Here is a 12,711-nt window from a genome sequence, read left to right as displayed (position 1 = left end):
CAAGCATCTCGCACTATGGAGCTCTTATACATAGATTACGTCGGACCCTTCCCTCAATTGAAGGGGAACGGGAACAAATTCATTCTTATGTGTGTAGATGGTTTCACTTGGTTTTCATGGCTATTTCCGACTAAACTTGACACCGCTCAGTCTACCATTTCTTGCCTTAATACTATTTTCGCTTCTTTTGGTCCTTGTCAATACACAGTCTCTGATAATGCCAAGGCATTCACATTTAATTTATTCCGCAAATTCTGTTTTGATTTATCCAACTCACATGTCATAACATCTGCTTATTACCCTCAACCATCTCTTGCTGGGCAGGTTAACTGTAATCTTCGATCTGCTTTGATCGCCTTTCATCATGAAAACCATTCTAGGTGGGATACTTCACTGCAATGGTTATCTTTCGCGTTCAACTCCGCTGTTCACGAGTCACACAAGTTTGCACCTGTATCTCTCATGTTTAAGTTCCTTCCTAACACGTCGTTGTCTAATCTAAGGTCAATCTATGATATTTTGCCAGAGACAATATTTCCCGATAATATCAGGGACCTGTGGAGGAAGGCCAAAGGTAACTTGAAAGCTTGGTGAACAATTTTGTTCCTGCAGGCAATCTTGCCCCCAGATTTCACGGACCGTGCATTATTTCTTAACACCGGTCACCCTTTAGGTGAGGAATCCAGGCACCGAACGAATTTTTAGGATTCATCTGTCCAAAGTAAAACCTGTATCATATATTTGGTTTTCAGGATACGCCACCAAGTCATTGCATTGCTGATGTTAAGGGTACGTCCAAGATGCACGCTGGTTTTCTGAGTCAGACAGTCGGCGCTGACTGACTCCGAGCGGCAGGTAGGATGTGGCCGTTATGAAAGCTGGTTGTCAGAGTAGACAGAGCTGCCACAAAAGAAAATATCTGAGATACAACTGATCAGTGTAGCATGGAACTAACAAGAGAACAGACTGCAGCTCTATTGCTGCTAAGTGGCAATGTTACAACCAAGTTAAAACGAATGAGAAGTGATATACATCTAAATAATGAATTAAGATCTATTTACTGGGAATACAAACACCTTTTTCCACAGTTACTTGCCGACGAAAACAGATTTTTCGAATATCATCAGTCTTCATTTCTATAGAAATCTTTCTCCAACAGCCATCGACGATGTTCCTATTGGAATGATCTTTAATTCGCTTATTCCATATCGGAGAATTAAGTTGAACTTTTGAAATCAAATTCTCGATATCCAACGTTAACAAAATGTCAAACACACTCAACACGAAAATCAACAGCCTGCGCGGCAGGTTGTCTGAAACCAGAATGAACTAATCATTCCGGTAAACATCTGAGTCAGGCTACCAGTGCGCAGGCTTCCTGCGCGCAGGTGCATTATGGCAAAGTCCCGCTTAGCAACAAAGGATATACTTAATGCCGACTCGGCGCCGACTGTGTGACTCAGAAAACCAGCGTGCATCTTGGACGTACCCTAAATATATTTCTTTCCTTAGCAGCTTTGAATCTTAAATTTTCGTATGCAAGTTGAAAGAGGAGGCCTTATGCCGTGTTAACTCTGTAAAACTATTTAAGGCATTCTTTTGTACAAACCTTCCCTTCAGTGAGATTTTTTCTTTTCCTGTATACCATTACCTTGTCGCTGCCTCTAAACCTGAGTCTTCGATGCCGTCCGTCTTTACTGCACCACCAACCCAAAAACTACAACTAGCCCTCTCCATAAAAGACAGTCACTATTGCCCAGGAAATTATTGTTACAGTGCCCTAATATTATCTGGGGCCGTGTCACAAGAACTGACAAGAGGAGCCGGCGCGGGGTAAGGTCCCACTTCGCTCTGGTCTAGTCTCCTTCACTACGGCAAACTTGAGCACCATCATTAGTGGCAAGGGCTGCGATGCGGTTCTAGAACCGCCTACTCCATCATTGAGCACAACTTCAATATTTGGTCCGCGGCGACCATCACCATCACCATCAAGGTAGCGGGAGAGACATATCTGAGGGTACTTGGGGGTCCGAGGAACCCCACCCTGGCATCGGCAGTGGCGGTCGCTCTTGCTGTCAAACTTGTACATTACTTACCAGACTTCTACAACTTCTTAAACACTCCAAGAATTTTTTTCCCAAAATAGCTGGTGAACGAACCTTCCATCAATATTTTTTTAAATTTCGATCTATAATTTTCAAAATTTCTAAAATGTAAGAAATTTCAAACCTGCATCAACGGTGGAAGAACTTTCGGGGTTGGAGATCTATACCGGATTTTTTTTTTGCTAGGGGCTTTACGTTGCACCGACACAGATAGGCCTAGGTCTTATGGCGACGATGGGAGAGGAAAGGCCTAGGAGTTGGAAGGAAGCGGCCTCTACGCGCACGGCCAACTCGCCCGGTATCTATACCGGAGGTACACCCACTCCGCACATTCAAACTAAGAGCCTTTTAATAATAATAATAATAATAATAATAATAATAATAATAATAATAATAATAATAATAATAATAATAATAATAATAATAATAATAATAATAATGTTATTTGCTTTACGTCCCATTAACTACTTTTTAAGGTCTTCGGAGACGCCGAGGTGCTGGGATTTAGTCCCGCAGTTCTTTTACTTGCCAGTAAATCTACCGACACGGGGCTGTCGTATTTGAACACCTTCAAATACCACCGGACTGAGCCAGGATCGAACCTGCCAAGTTGGGGTTAGAAGGTCAGCGCCTTAACCGTCTGAGCCACTCAGCCCGGCTAAGAGCCTTTTAGAAGGCCATTTATAGTATGAACGGTGAAATCCATTTCGGAAGAAGTTTGAAAGTTTATCGACAGATGTCTCTACTGTCGATTTAGGTGTTCCCCCTTGTGGGAAGACGAACAATTAATTTTCTAATAAATTTGTAATTTTGAGGTTTTCCGCATTGAAGTGTTGTAAATTCTTTTTTGTGTTCTTAGGTTATTAGCATTGCTATCCCTTCCTTCTTCTAAATGGTCAACCAATCAGCAAATTTTGATATTTATTTCATTATCCAATGGTATTTGTGGGTGTATCCAGGGCTTCGGCCCAGAGAATTCTGGAACCTTCCTCTCCGCTATAAAAGCTGGGACCTTTTGGGCCGTGTTGTTTTTCGATCGCTCCAGTCCAGCAATAGAGTGTGTTCTTAGAGGAGGCAGGGGACACGCCTCGCCCATCTCCAGAAGGCCCTCCAGCTCAAGGTAATGGTAGACATCTTTTAATCACGTAATAGTCTCAGAAAGCTAACTCGAGGGGAATGTTTCAAACATTCTTTCTTAATGTAAATCTTAACATTATCTTTTCTAAGTAAATTTTCAAGCAGTCTAAGACCTTCGTCTAACTTAGGCAATAAAGAGTTGAACCCTCTTGTATTCCCCTTCAACTTGGTCTTGAGGTGACTATGGTTTCGTAAACTTTAAAATTTATCACTTCTTTGTAATTTCAAACTTTCTCATCATTTAGTCACCTCCGTAGTATAGGCTTAGCCTCTGTAACTTCGAGCCATAAGCCCACATAGGGTTTTATTTAGTTTTCAAGTGTATTTCAAAGTAGTGCAAATGTTCGTCTCCTAACATTTTGATTTTAGGCCATTAACTTTAACCTTTTTTTCTTCACTAAGGCCAGGTAGAATGGGCACTTATTGCCTCTGTTGATGTTTAACTATTCAAATGTAACTTAGACTGTCGAGCGAATAAGACAGTGGAAACGGGTTGTTGTTAACCTAATAATAATAATAATAATAATAATAATAATAATAATAATAATCGTATGGCCACAGCTACCGTGCCATTTCAATTTCACGCCATCTAGCTGTCTGCTCGTCAGTTTCGACGTTCTGTTTTACTCTAGGCCTACAAGATGGCAAGACCGAGGAAACCGAAACTCTCTAGGGCGTCTATGACTGAGATTTAATTAATTTTGTCGGATAAACACCAAATGTGTCACAAGAGAACTTTTACATGCCGACATCCTACGACATGGAGTGTCGTATGGACTTTTTTTCCGCCCTTCAAAAATCCGACTACCTCTGGCGGGTTTGAACCCTTTCTCTTGGGATCCGGAGGCCGACACTCTACCACTTAAAAGGCTGTAAGCTTGTACATTTTGGAGAGTAGTTTCCTAGGTTTATGTGGGGTTAAGACGTTCTTTTCCAATGTTGTAAATTTTTGAGCCCAGTCTCCTGACTTGTAATTGATTGGAGTGGTAGTGCTCTTGATAATAGTGTAACGTTTGAGCTACCCAACTCATCTACTTACTGTACCTGATTTTTTAAAAAAAGTTTCTAGAGCCGTGAGCTCGCATTATGTATTTCCGACTATTATGCGTTACTTGTTTAACACACCGAGCTCGATAGCTGCAGTCGCTTAAGTGCGGCCAGTATCCAGTATTCGGGAGATAGTAGGTTCGAACCCCACTGTCGGCAGCCCTGAAGATGGTTTTCCGTGGTTTCCCATTTTCACACCAGGCAAATGCTGGGGCTGTACCTTAATTAAGGCCACGGCCGCTTCCTTCCCACTCCTAGCCTTTCCCCGTCCCATAAGACCTGTCTGTGTCGGTGCGACGTAAAGAAAGTAGCCAAAAAAAAAACTTGTTTAACAAAATTTAAAATCTGAAAAGGCATACATAAAAAATCAAGGAAAGAAATAAAATGTCGAATTTTAGAGTTTTAATTATACTTTGATCTTTTCTCTGCCCACCCATTCATGACCGCACCTTCGTACACCTCTGCAAACCACGGTACCTCCGTAACAACAACAATAATAATAGCAGCCGCGCATAAAAAGCAAATTTAAGCAATCTGCGTACTGGATATGAAGGCCCTTGGAGGTGTGAAAGGTAAAGGTTTCCCAAGTCCGTAACCAGAGTTGGGAATAAATGAAAAAAAAGGTGATAGAATTACTTGTAACAATTATAGTTTTAGTAATATTGACTTATAATGGTTACTTTTTGAAATAAAATTATAATCATTTCATTCTAGTAATTGATATACCTCACACGGAAGCAGAAAGGGGGAAAAAAATATTATTAAGATAACTTTTTCTACTACAGCAAAATCAGTAGCTGCATCAGTTCTGGATGAGGCACTTTCTTATCTCTCCAGCGCTTTCAGAGACATTCTAACGATGTTCTTCAAATTAAACACAGGTTTGCCTTCAAGTGCCCCTGTATGGCGTCTCTTCAATAAATGCAAAAACGTACTTCACCCTTAAGACGTCAAGGAACAGTGATAAAAAGTTTTAAGAACAATTTAATTTATTTGCAAAGTAAATGGAAAAATCATCTGAAACGTTGAAAGTCATTACACTCAACTCTTGATTAACCGGGATAATTTAGGGTTAAGGCTCCCCGGATAAGTAAAATCTCGGTTAATCCGCAAAAAAGTTAAAAAATAGAACAGGCATACTGAAAGTGCGGCCAGTATCCAGTAATCGGGAGATAGTGGGTTCGAACCCCACTGTCGGCAGCTCTGAAGATGGTTTTCCGTGGTTTCCCATTTTCACCCCAGGCAAATGCCGGGGCTGTACCTTAATTAAGGCCACGGCCGCTTCCTTCCACTTCCCAGACCTTTCCTATCCCATCGTCGCCATAAGACATAGGCCTATCTGTGTCGGTGCGACGTTAAGCAAAATAGCAAAAAAAAAAAAAAAAAAAAAAAGAAAGTACAGTTAAAATGATAATAAATGATACTACTGTATTCTTTTTTATTAATTGACCCAATACGTCGCAGTAAAAGTAGCACTTAGCACAATAATTAATAAATGGAAAAATAAACAGCACTTTTCTTTGGCACTACGAGTAACACGGCAGAGAAAAATGTTCAGATTACCTGTATCTGAAAATAATGTCATATTTTTCTGCTTTTGTATCGAGAAACACTTTTTCTTTATTGTGCTTCTCAAGTTTCCTAGATAGGCTAAGTTTTTCGGTGATGAGAGCATCATCCTGGCAATATCATTCCGATCCTTTGTAATTCTGTATTACTGTAACTCCTAACATTTTGCTTTTCTAGTGTTTTTGATATCGCGGTTAAGCCGCAACGCGGTTGATCCGATTACGGTAAATCGAGAGTTGAGTGTAACTAAAATAAAAACGCTGGAAAAGTATCATTTGGAAAATTTTAAGATATTATGTTTAGTCTCACCAAGTGACGAAAACCACTGAATGCGTCTATGCTAAAAACAATCCACACACAAAATGAAGTAATGTATTCCTTTTCCTTGCGAACTTTTGTATCATACCAGCCCCAAGCGAGAAAGATCAGTTATTTCTTTAAGAATAACGTTCGTAAAGTAATAGGAATGTTATTGATTACAGTTTGAAAAAGTAATCCGCAATCGTAATTGAGTAAAATATTTCTCAAATAACTGTAATCGAGTCCGCCTCTGTGGTATAGTGGTTAGTGTGATAAGCTGCCACCTCCGAAGGCCCGGGTTCGATCCCCGGCTCTGTTACGAAATTTGAAAAGTGGTCCGAGGACTGGAACGGGGTTCACTCAGGCTCGGGAGGTCAACTGAGTAGGGAGGGAGGGTTTTCGATTTCCATCTCAGCCATCTTCAAAGTTGTTTTCAGTGGTTTTCCACTTCTCCTCCAGGTAAATGCCGGGATGGTACTTAACTTAAGGCCACAGCCGCTTCCTTTCCTCTTACTTCTCTATACATTCCAATCTTCCCATCCTCCCGCCATAAGGCCCCTGTTCAGCATAGCAGGTAAGGACACCTGGGCGAGGTACTGGTCATCCTGCCCAGTTGCATCCCCCGACCCAGTGTCTAACGCTCCAGGACACTGCCCTTGAGGCGGTAGAGTTGGGATCCCTCGTTGAGATCCAACTAATTTCTTTTTTTTTTTATGTGCTCTTCCCATTACCTTCCTTTGCCTTGGCACTAAATGATATGGAAGTTTCGAACCTCACTGTCGGCAGCCCTGAAGATGGTTTTCCGTGGTTTCCTAATTTCACACCAAGCGAATGCTGGGGCTGTACCTTAAATAAGGCCACATTCGCTTCCTTGCCACTCCTATCCCATCGTCCCCATAAGACCTATCTGTGTCGGTGCGATGTAAAACGAATTGTAATTAAATGATAGTATATAGTGATTAGCTACATACCCGGCTACATTTGCCCCCGGATTTTATCCTGGTACTCATGTTTTATGAAAAATCAGTGTACCTCTCGAGAAGTGGAAACCTAGTTTGTAAATTTTCCGATTTCCTGACGGGAAATTGAAACCATGTCCTTACACCTATATAGCCTAGACAGCCGTCCTTCATTAATTCGGCGCAGGTCAGCAGAGAGTGAACTTACCAGGCGTGAAGAGAATGACAGCTTTCATACAGCCACACTCACTGCCATCTGGGGACAACTGTCGAAATCTGCTCATTATTTCCTACAACACAGCAAAGAACCACAGAACTTTATTAAAATTAGACATAGAATATTTATAGTATTATAACAAGAGCTCCAGAATGTATCTAGAGGGAATCTAGAGCTCAATCGTTATTTTGACTTCTTAGCTACAAAATTGTATAAGGGACTCACAACCAAAGAGAACCAAGTCCGTTTGGAATAGTTCAGAGTCCTAAAGTTTCTGGCTCATAATTAATTCCGGAAAATTTAAATTGGTTTTACATACGTGTTTAAATAGCGAGAGTATTGCCTGACTTAAATTTTGTCATACAATTGAAATGACAAGTTATTAACCCTGGAGAAAATTTCATTTTGTAAAACAATTAAATGGACTTGGTTCACTCTGGTTTTTAATTTTTTAATTTACTGGATGAAACAAAAATTACAATTTAAGCAGTGTACTGAATGGTTCGATTTACTTTGCAATAGACATACCCTAGTCAGACCATTATTTGTAGCTACTTGTAGCATAATTTAATACAAAAATAGTGATTTTTTGACAATGTTCCACATTGGACATCACAGTCAGACCACTATTTGTGCTTGTAACATAATTGAATACAAAAATAGTGATTTTTGTAATTTTTTCACATGACCATTTCGGTACAATTCAGCTCAATCAGTGTCCGACTCGTTGACTGAATGGTCAGCCTTGAGGTCTTCGGTTCAGAGGGTCCCGGGTTCGATTCGGGGATTTTAATCGCATGTGATTAATTCTTCGGGCTTGGGGACTGGTTGTTTGTGTTTGTCCCAACACTCTCCTCTTCATATTTAGACATCACATTACTGTCCGGCTCCGTGGGTAAATGGTTAGCGTGCTGGCGTTTGGTCACAGGGGTCGCGGGTTCGAATCCCGGAAGGGTATGTAATTTTAACCATTTATATATTTGATTGGCAACTTTCTTCATAATTTTTGGATCTGTCGACAAGCAGTGCTAATTCCTAAAATTATACAATGCCTCATGAACTGCAGCTGAACTCTTAAAGAATTTACTCCGTGCTGCAGTTAGATATGTGTCTGATTCTGGACTTCTTCACACACAGTGCTCTCTTAACCCATCTAATTTAAGAGACTTTTAGAAGCACAGTGCCGATCTATTCCTCAGGAACTTACTCCGTAGTACATTTGCGTATTTCATCGGCGACTTCTTCATGATTTTTCGATCTATCAACGGGCAGTGCTATTCCCTAAAATTATACAGTGTCTCATAAACTGCAATTGAAATCTTCAAGAATTTGCTGAACTCTTTAAGAATTTGCTCAGTACTCTATTTGGATACGTATTTGATTCTGGACTTCTTCCCATACAGTGCTCTCTAACGCTTATGTCTTACTAACGTTCTTGATCCATGACTTCTTCATGATTGACACGCAGTGCTGATCCTTAATATTAGCCTATACAGTGCCTTAGAAACTGCAGCTGATAAGTACGTATTTTGATTTTAGACTTTTTTCATAACATTGTGTTATAGTGCTTGATAAACTGCATCTGACAGTATCATCTAAACTTCATATTTTTACCCGTGCATCTTATTTGCGATTGACTATATTTCAATGCACATTACCCCGTAAAGATTTTAGTGCTTCACTATCAGCAACCTACAGAATTCTTTATACTTCGCAATTTATTTATTTGTGTATTGTTTTACACTTCTTTGTGATCGGCTGATGATGACCAAAAATACTGGTCGAAACCGGTACCAGTTTGAATTAAATAGGAATGTTAACTTAGATCTCTTATTTTAATAGTATTGAAAGGTTGAACCATTTTATACTTTCTTTTAACTTATTAGTGAACTCATTTCAGTACGGAACAATATGAAATTCTTATCTCTTAATGGCTGTAACCTAAGCAGAGAACAAAACTTTCAGCTCGGAAATGTAGTTTTATTTTTCTACTCAAACTCTTTGGGTCACAGACTATCAATATGTAGGCTGTCGGCTTCATCAGAATAACAGAGTTTCTTTTGTTGTTGTCCAACGCTTATCCCGTTCTTATAGGGGATGGGGTATGAAGTGAACTTAATCTTTGTAGCGAGTTTTTCTTATGACCAGATGCCCTTACTGACGTCAACCTCGTCAGAGGAGTAAGCGAGATGAAATGAATGACGTGTAGAGGAAGAAACACGGTGCCGGCACGTAGCCTACTCCTGTCTGTCCAACGCTTAACGTCTCCATCCGACGAAAAATCATCAACAGCGTCATACGCCCTCACTCCATATGAACACTGAGGAGAGGGTTGGCACGCAATCAAGTGACTGTAAATTGCACACCACCTCTCTCCTGCCCTACCGGCCAACATTCTGAGGGTGAAATATATTTTGACCAGCGCGACTCGAACCACGGGGTCAGACCGTTTAGACTTGATGCCTTAACGCTCACGACCACCTGGCGGGCTTGAACTCACTTCAGCTTCGCCCAGTTATTTGTGGGTTCGCTTGAGCCACAGTGACATACTTTTGTTTTGGCCGGGGGTTCAAGGCCAGTTGCCCTTTTTGTTGTTGAGATTTTTGATTTTTTAAAATTAAAATCTCATCAGCCCAGGATCTATCGGGATTGTAATCTCAGCCTTTCGGGTGGGAAGCCAGCAGCCCCCTATCGGAATAATATAATTACGTTCTGTTAATTGTGTGCTCTGTGGTCAAATGCGTTATTAATGTTTAGGCGAAAGAAGCTAGATATAAAGGTTCGAACCCCACTGTCGGCAGCCTTGAAGACGGCTTTCCACGGTTTCCCATTTTCACACCATTTAAATGCTAGGGCTGTAGGCCAACCTTAATTAAGGCCACGGCCACTTCCTTACCATTCCTAGCCCTTTCCTTTGTCATCGTCCCCATAAGACCTATATATGTCGGCGCGACGTAAAGCAACGTGTAAAAAAAAAAAAAAAAAAAAAAAAAAAAATCTATAAAGATGTTTCAGTTCTCAGGCGCCGAGGCGACTATAAAGGGCTCCGGTGACTCTCAACTTGGGAGCGTGGGTTGGCGACTGCGGGGCCCTGAGTCGAGTCCTGGCAGTGTTTTCACTTACTTGTGCCAGGCTCCTTCCTTTTATCTATCCTATCCGAACTCCCTTGGTCACTCTTATTCTTTTTCGACCCCGACGGTTGCGAGGCCTAGGGAGTCTTTCATTTTCATGCCCTTCGTGGCCCTTGTCTTCCTTTAGCCGATACCTTCATTTTTCGAAGTGTCGGAACCCTTTAATTTTTCTCTCTGAATTTCCTCTTAAAACAGCAATCATGACCACTACCAGACCCCGAGGTGCCGTAGTTTTATCCCGCAGATGTTCAACGTGCCGACATGAGACTGGCATATTTGAACACCTTCAAATACCATAGGATTGAGACGGAATCGAACCTGTGAACTTAAGCTCCACCACCTGAGCCACCCACTCCGATTCCTCCAGTTCAGGGAATAGAGACAAGAGCCGGGCCGATACAGAAAGTGACAGGCAGGCTGGACGCTGGGAGGAGGATGATGAAGAAGATATAAACTTTCGAACCCCGCTGTTGGCAGCCTTGAAGATGACTTTCTGTTGTTTCCCATTTTGTACCGGAATGTTTAATCGTGAATGTACAGGATATTCCACATAAACCCAGACCGAACGCATGGTGTTTGTACTCTGGGCTACGGCAGCTGCAGTATGGGAGGTGCGCGCATAGTTCTCGACCTTACAAGCAGCCTGCACGTGTTCGACCTGGCAAGCATCAGTCGCCGGGCTGAATCTCAGCTGTTGACATAGTAAGACAGTTATCATTGCAACACCGTATTTTCGTACGTAAAAGTTCTGGTTTTATTTTAATGGTCGTATAAACAGTCATAACTCGTAATTGGTGTGCAGAAAACCCTAATGGTGTTTATGAAGTCCCTCATTAGTACAGGAAGATTGGTGTTTTGTCTGCTGTTAGAGGAAGATCAATAATTGATAAGCAGAGAGGTACCAAGATGACATTTTGACGCCGTTTTTTCATTACTTAACGGAAGAAGAAAATTCGCGAGGGGGTTTGCAACAAGATTCAGCCCTTGCTCATACAACAGAAAATTCCCTTCTTACAATCTCGGGAGTGTTTGCAGACACAGTGATCAGTGTTGGTCTATTTCCCCCCTCGTTATCCAGATCTAACAGTGTGTAATTTTTACTTGTGGGATAGACTGAAAGAAAATGTGCATCTAAAAAAATCCTCACACATTGGAGGAACTGAAAGAAACATTAGGAATGAAATCAGAAACATTACAGTGGGAGAACTCACTCGAGTCAGCCAGAATGTGGTTACCAGATACAATGCCTGTATAACCCAGGAAGAAAGACACTTCCAACATCATCTTCTATAAGGTAATATTTCATATAAGATTGTCTATACGCTTAAAGCAGGGCGGCCGCACGCGATATAAGTTCGGCTGAGACACCGTGCTATCGATCTGAGTTTATATGAGAGACCATGTATTATCTCTACTCCGTTCACAGAATCTGTGAAGTTGCAGCGCGATAACAAGCCTTCTTCTCAAGCTAACACGAAGAGCGGGGGAGGGAGCATCCCATTGACGCTGACAGGCTGCAAGGGAATAAAGCAGGGCCTCTCAGGGTGCATGCACTGTGCACGGTGCAAAAGACGACTTCGCTTGGTTGACCAGAGTGCAGACCCCCACTCCTCGATTTGGAGCAACAGTGCTGTCTCTCTATTTCCCCACGCCTGTCTCCCTCTTCCTCACTTGCTCCGTAGCGCTCCAAATCCGAGCCGAGTTGAGCCGAGCTTAGCCGAGTAGCCCAAAGACGAAGCGTTGGTCTGAGCCGAGTCGGGCAGGAACTCTGTGCCGCAGTTTACATGCGTGAGATTTTGGGCGTTTGAGAGGCCCTGGAATAATGGAAGCATGCGTGGCCAGGCTGCGCTTTGTCCTGAATGACGTCATGTGCGACTTCACAGATTCAGTTAACAGAGTTTAGTTAATATTGCGAATTACTTGAGCAGCTTATGTTCTCGGCTGGTTAGAAAATCTTACCTGTATGGTCTTGATCTCGTTGTTGGTGTGGTCGTCTTGTGGAAGTCTGTCCCGAGCTTTGCTGCAGCCGAATAGCGCAGACAGATCCCAAGGGATAGACCACTGCGCCAGGTGCAGCAAGAACAGCTCCTTCCAAGATTCTTGAAGAAGAAGGAGCTGCAAAACACGCCAGTTATGTAAGATAGGCCATGTACAGAGATAGAGGTAGTCTACAATATGAAGAAAATTATGCCGAATTAGGAAAATACGAACAAATTCAAAATAAGACGTAGCCTACATTTTAATTT

The 12,711-nt window shown here is 41.8% G+C and overlaps 1 protein-coding gene across 1 annotated transcript in view; it reads right to left on the bottom strand.

Annotated features, from left to right (window-relative positions):
- Window positions 1-12,711, bottom strand: part of dsf (dissatisfaction) — a 200,075-nt gene that overhangs the window by 1,164 nt on the left and 186,200 nt on the right. Inside the window, exons 7-8 of the mRNA XM_068229097.1 lie at window positions 12,425-12,580; window positions 7,326-7,407 (exon numbers count right to left, since the gene is read on the bottom strand). Coding sequence (XP_068085198.1) covers window positions 7,326-7,407; window positions 12,425-12,580 — 238 coding nt within the window. The remainder of the gene's footprint in view (window positions 1-7,325; window positions 7,408-12,424; window positions 12,581-12,711) is intronic.

The sequence above is a fragment of the Anabrus simplex genome, chromosome 8, assembly GCF_040414725.1.
Source record: "Anabrus simplex isolate iqAnaSimp1 chromosome 8, ASM4041472v1, whole genome shotgun sequence".
NCBI lineage: Eukaryota > Metazoa > Arthropoda > Insecta > Orthoptera > Tettigoniidae > Anabrus > Anabrus simplex.
Note: the sequence above shows the minus strand (reverse complement) of the source record. Positions and strands in the feature narration are given on the sequence as shown.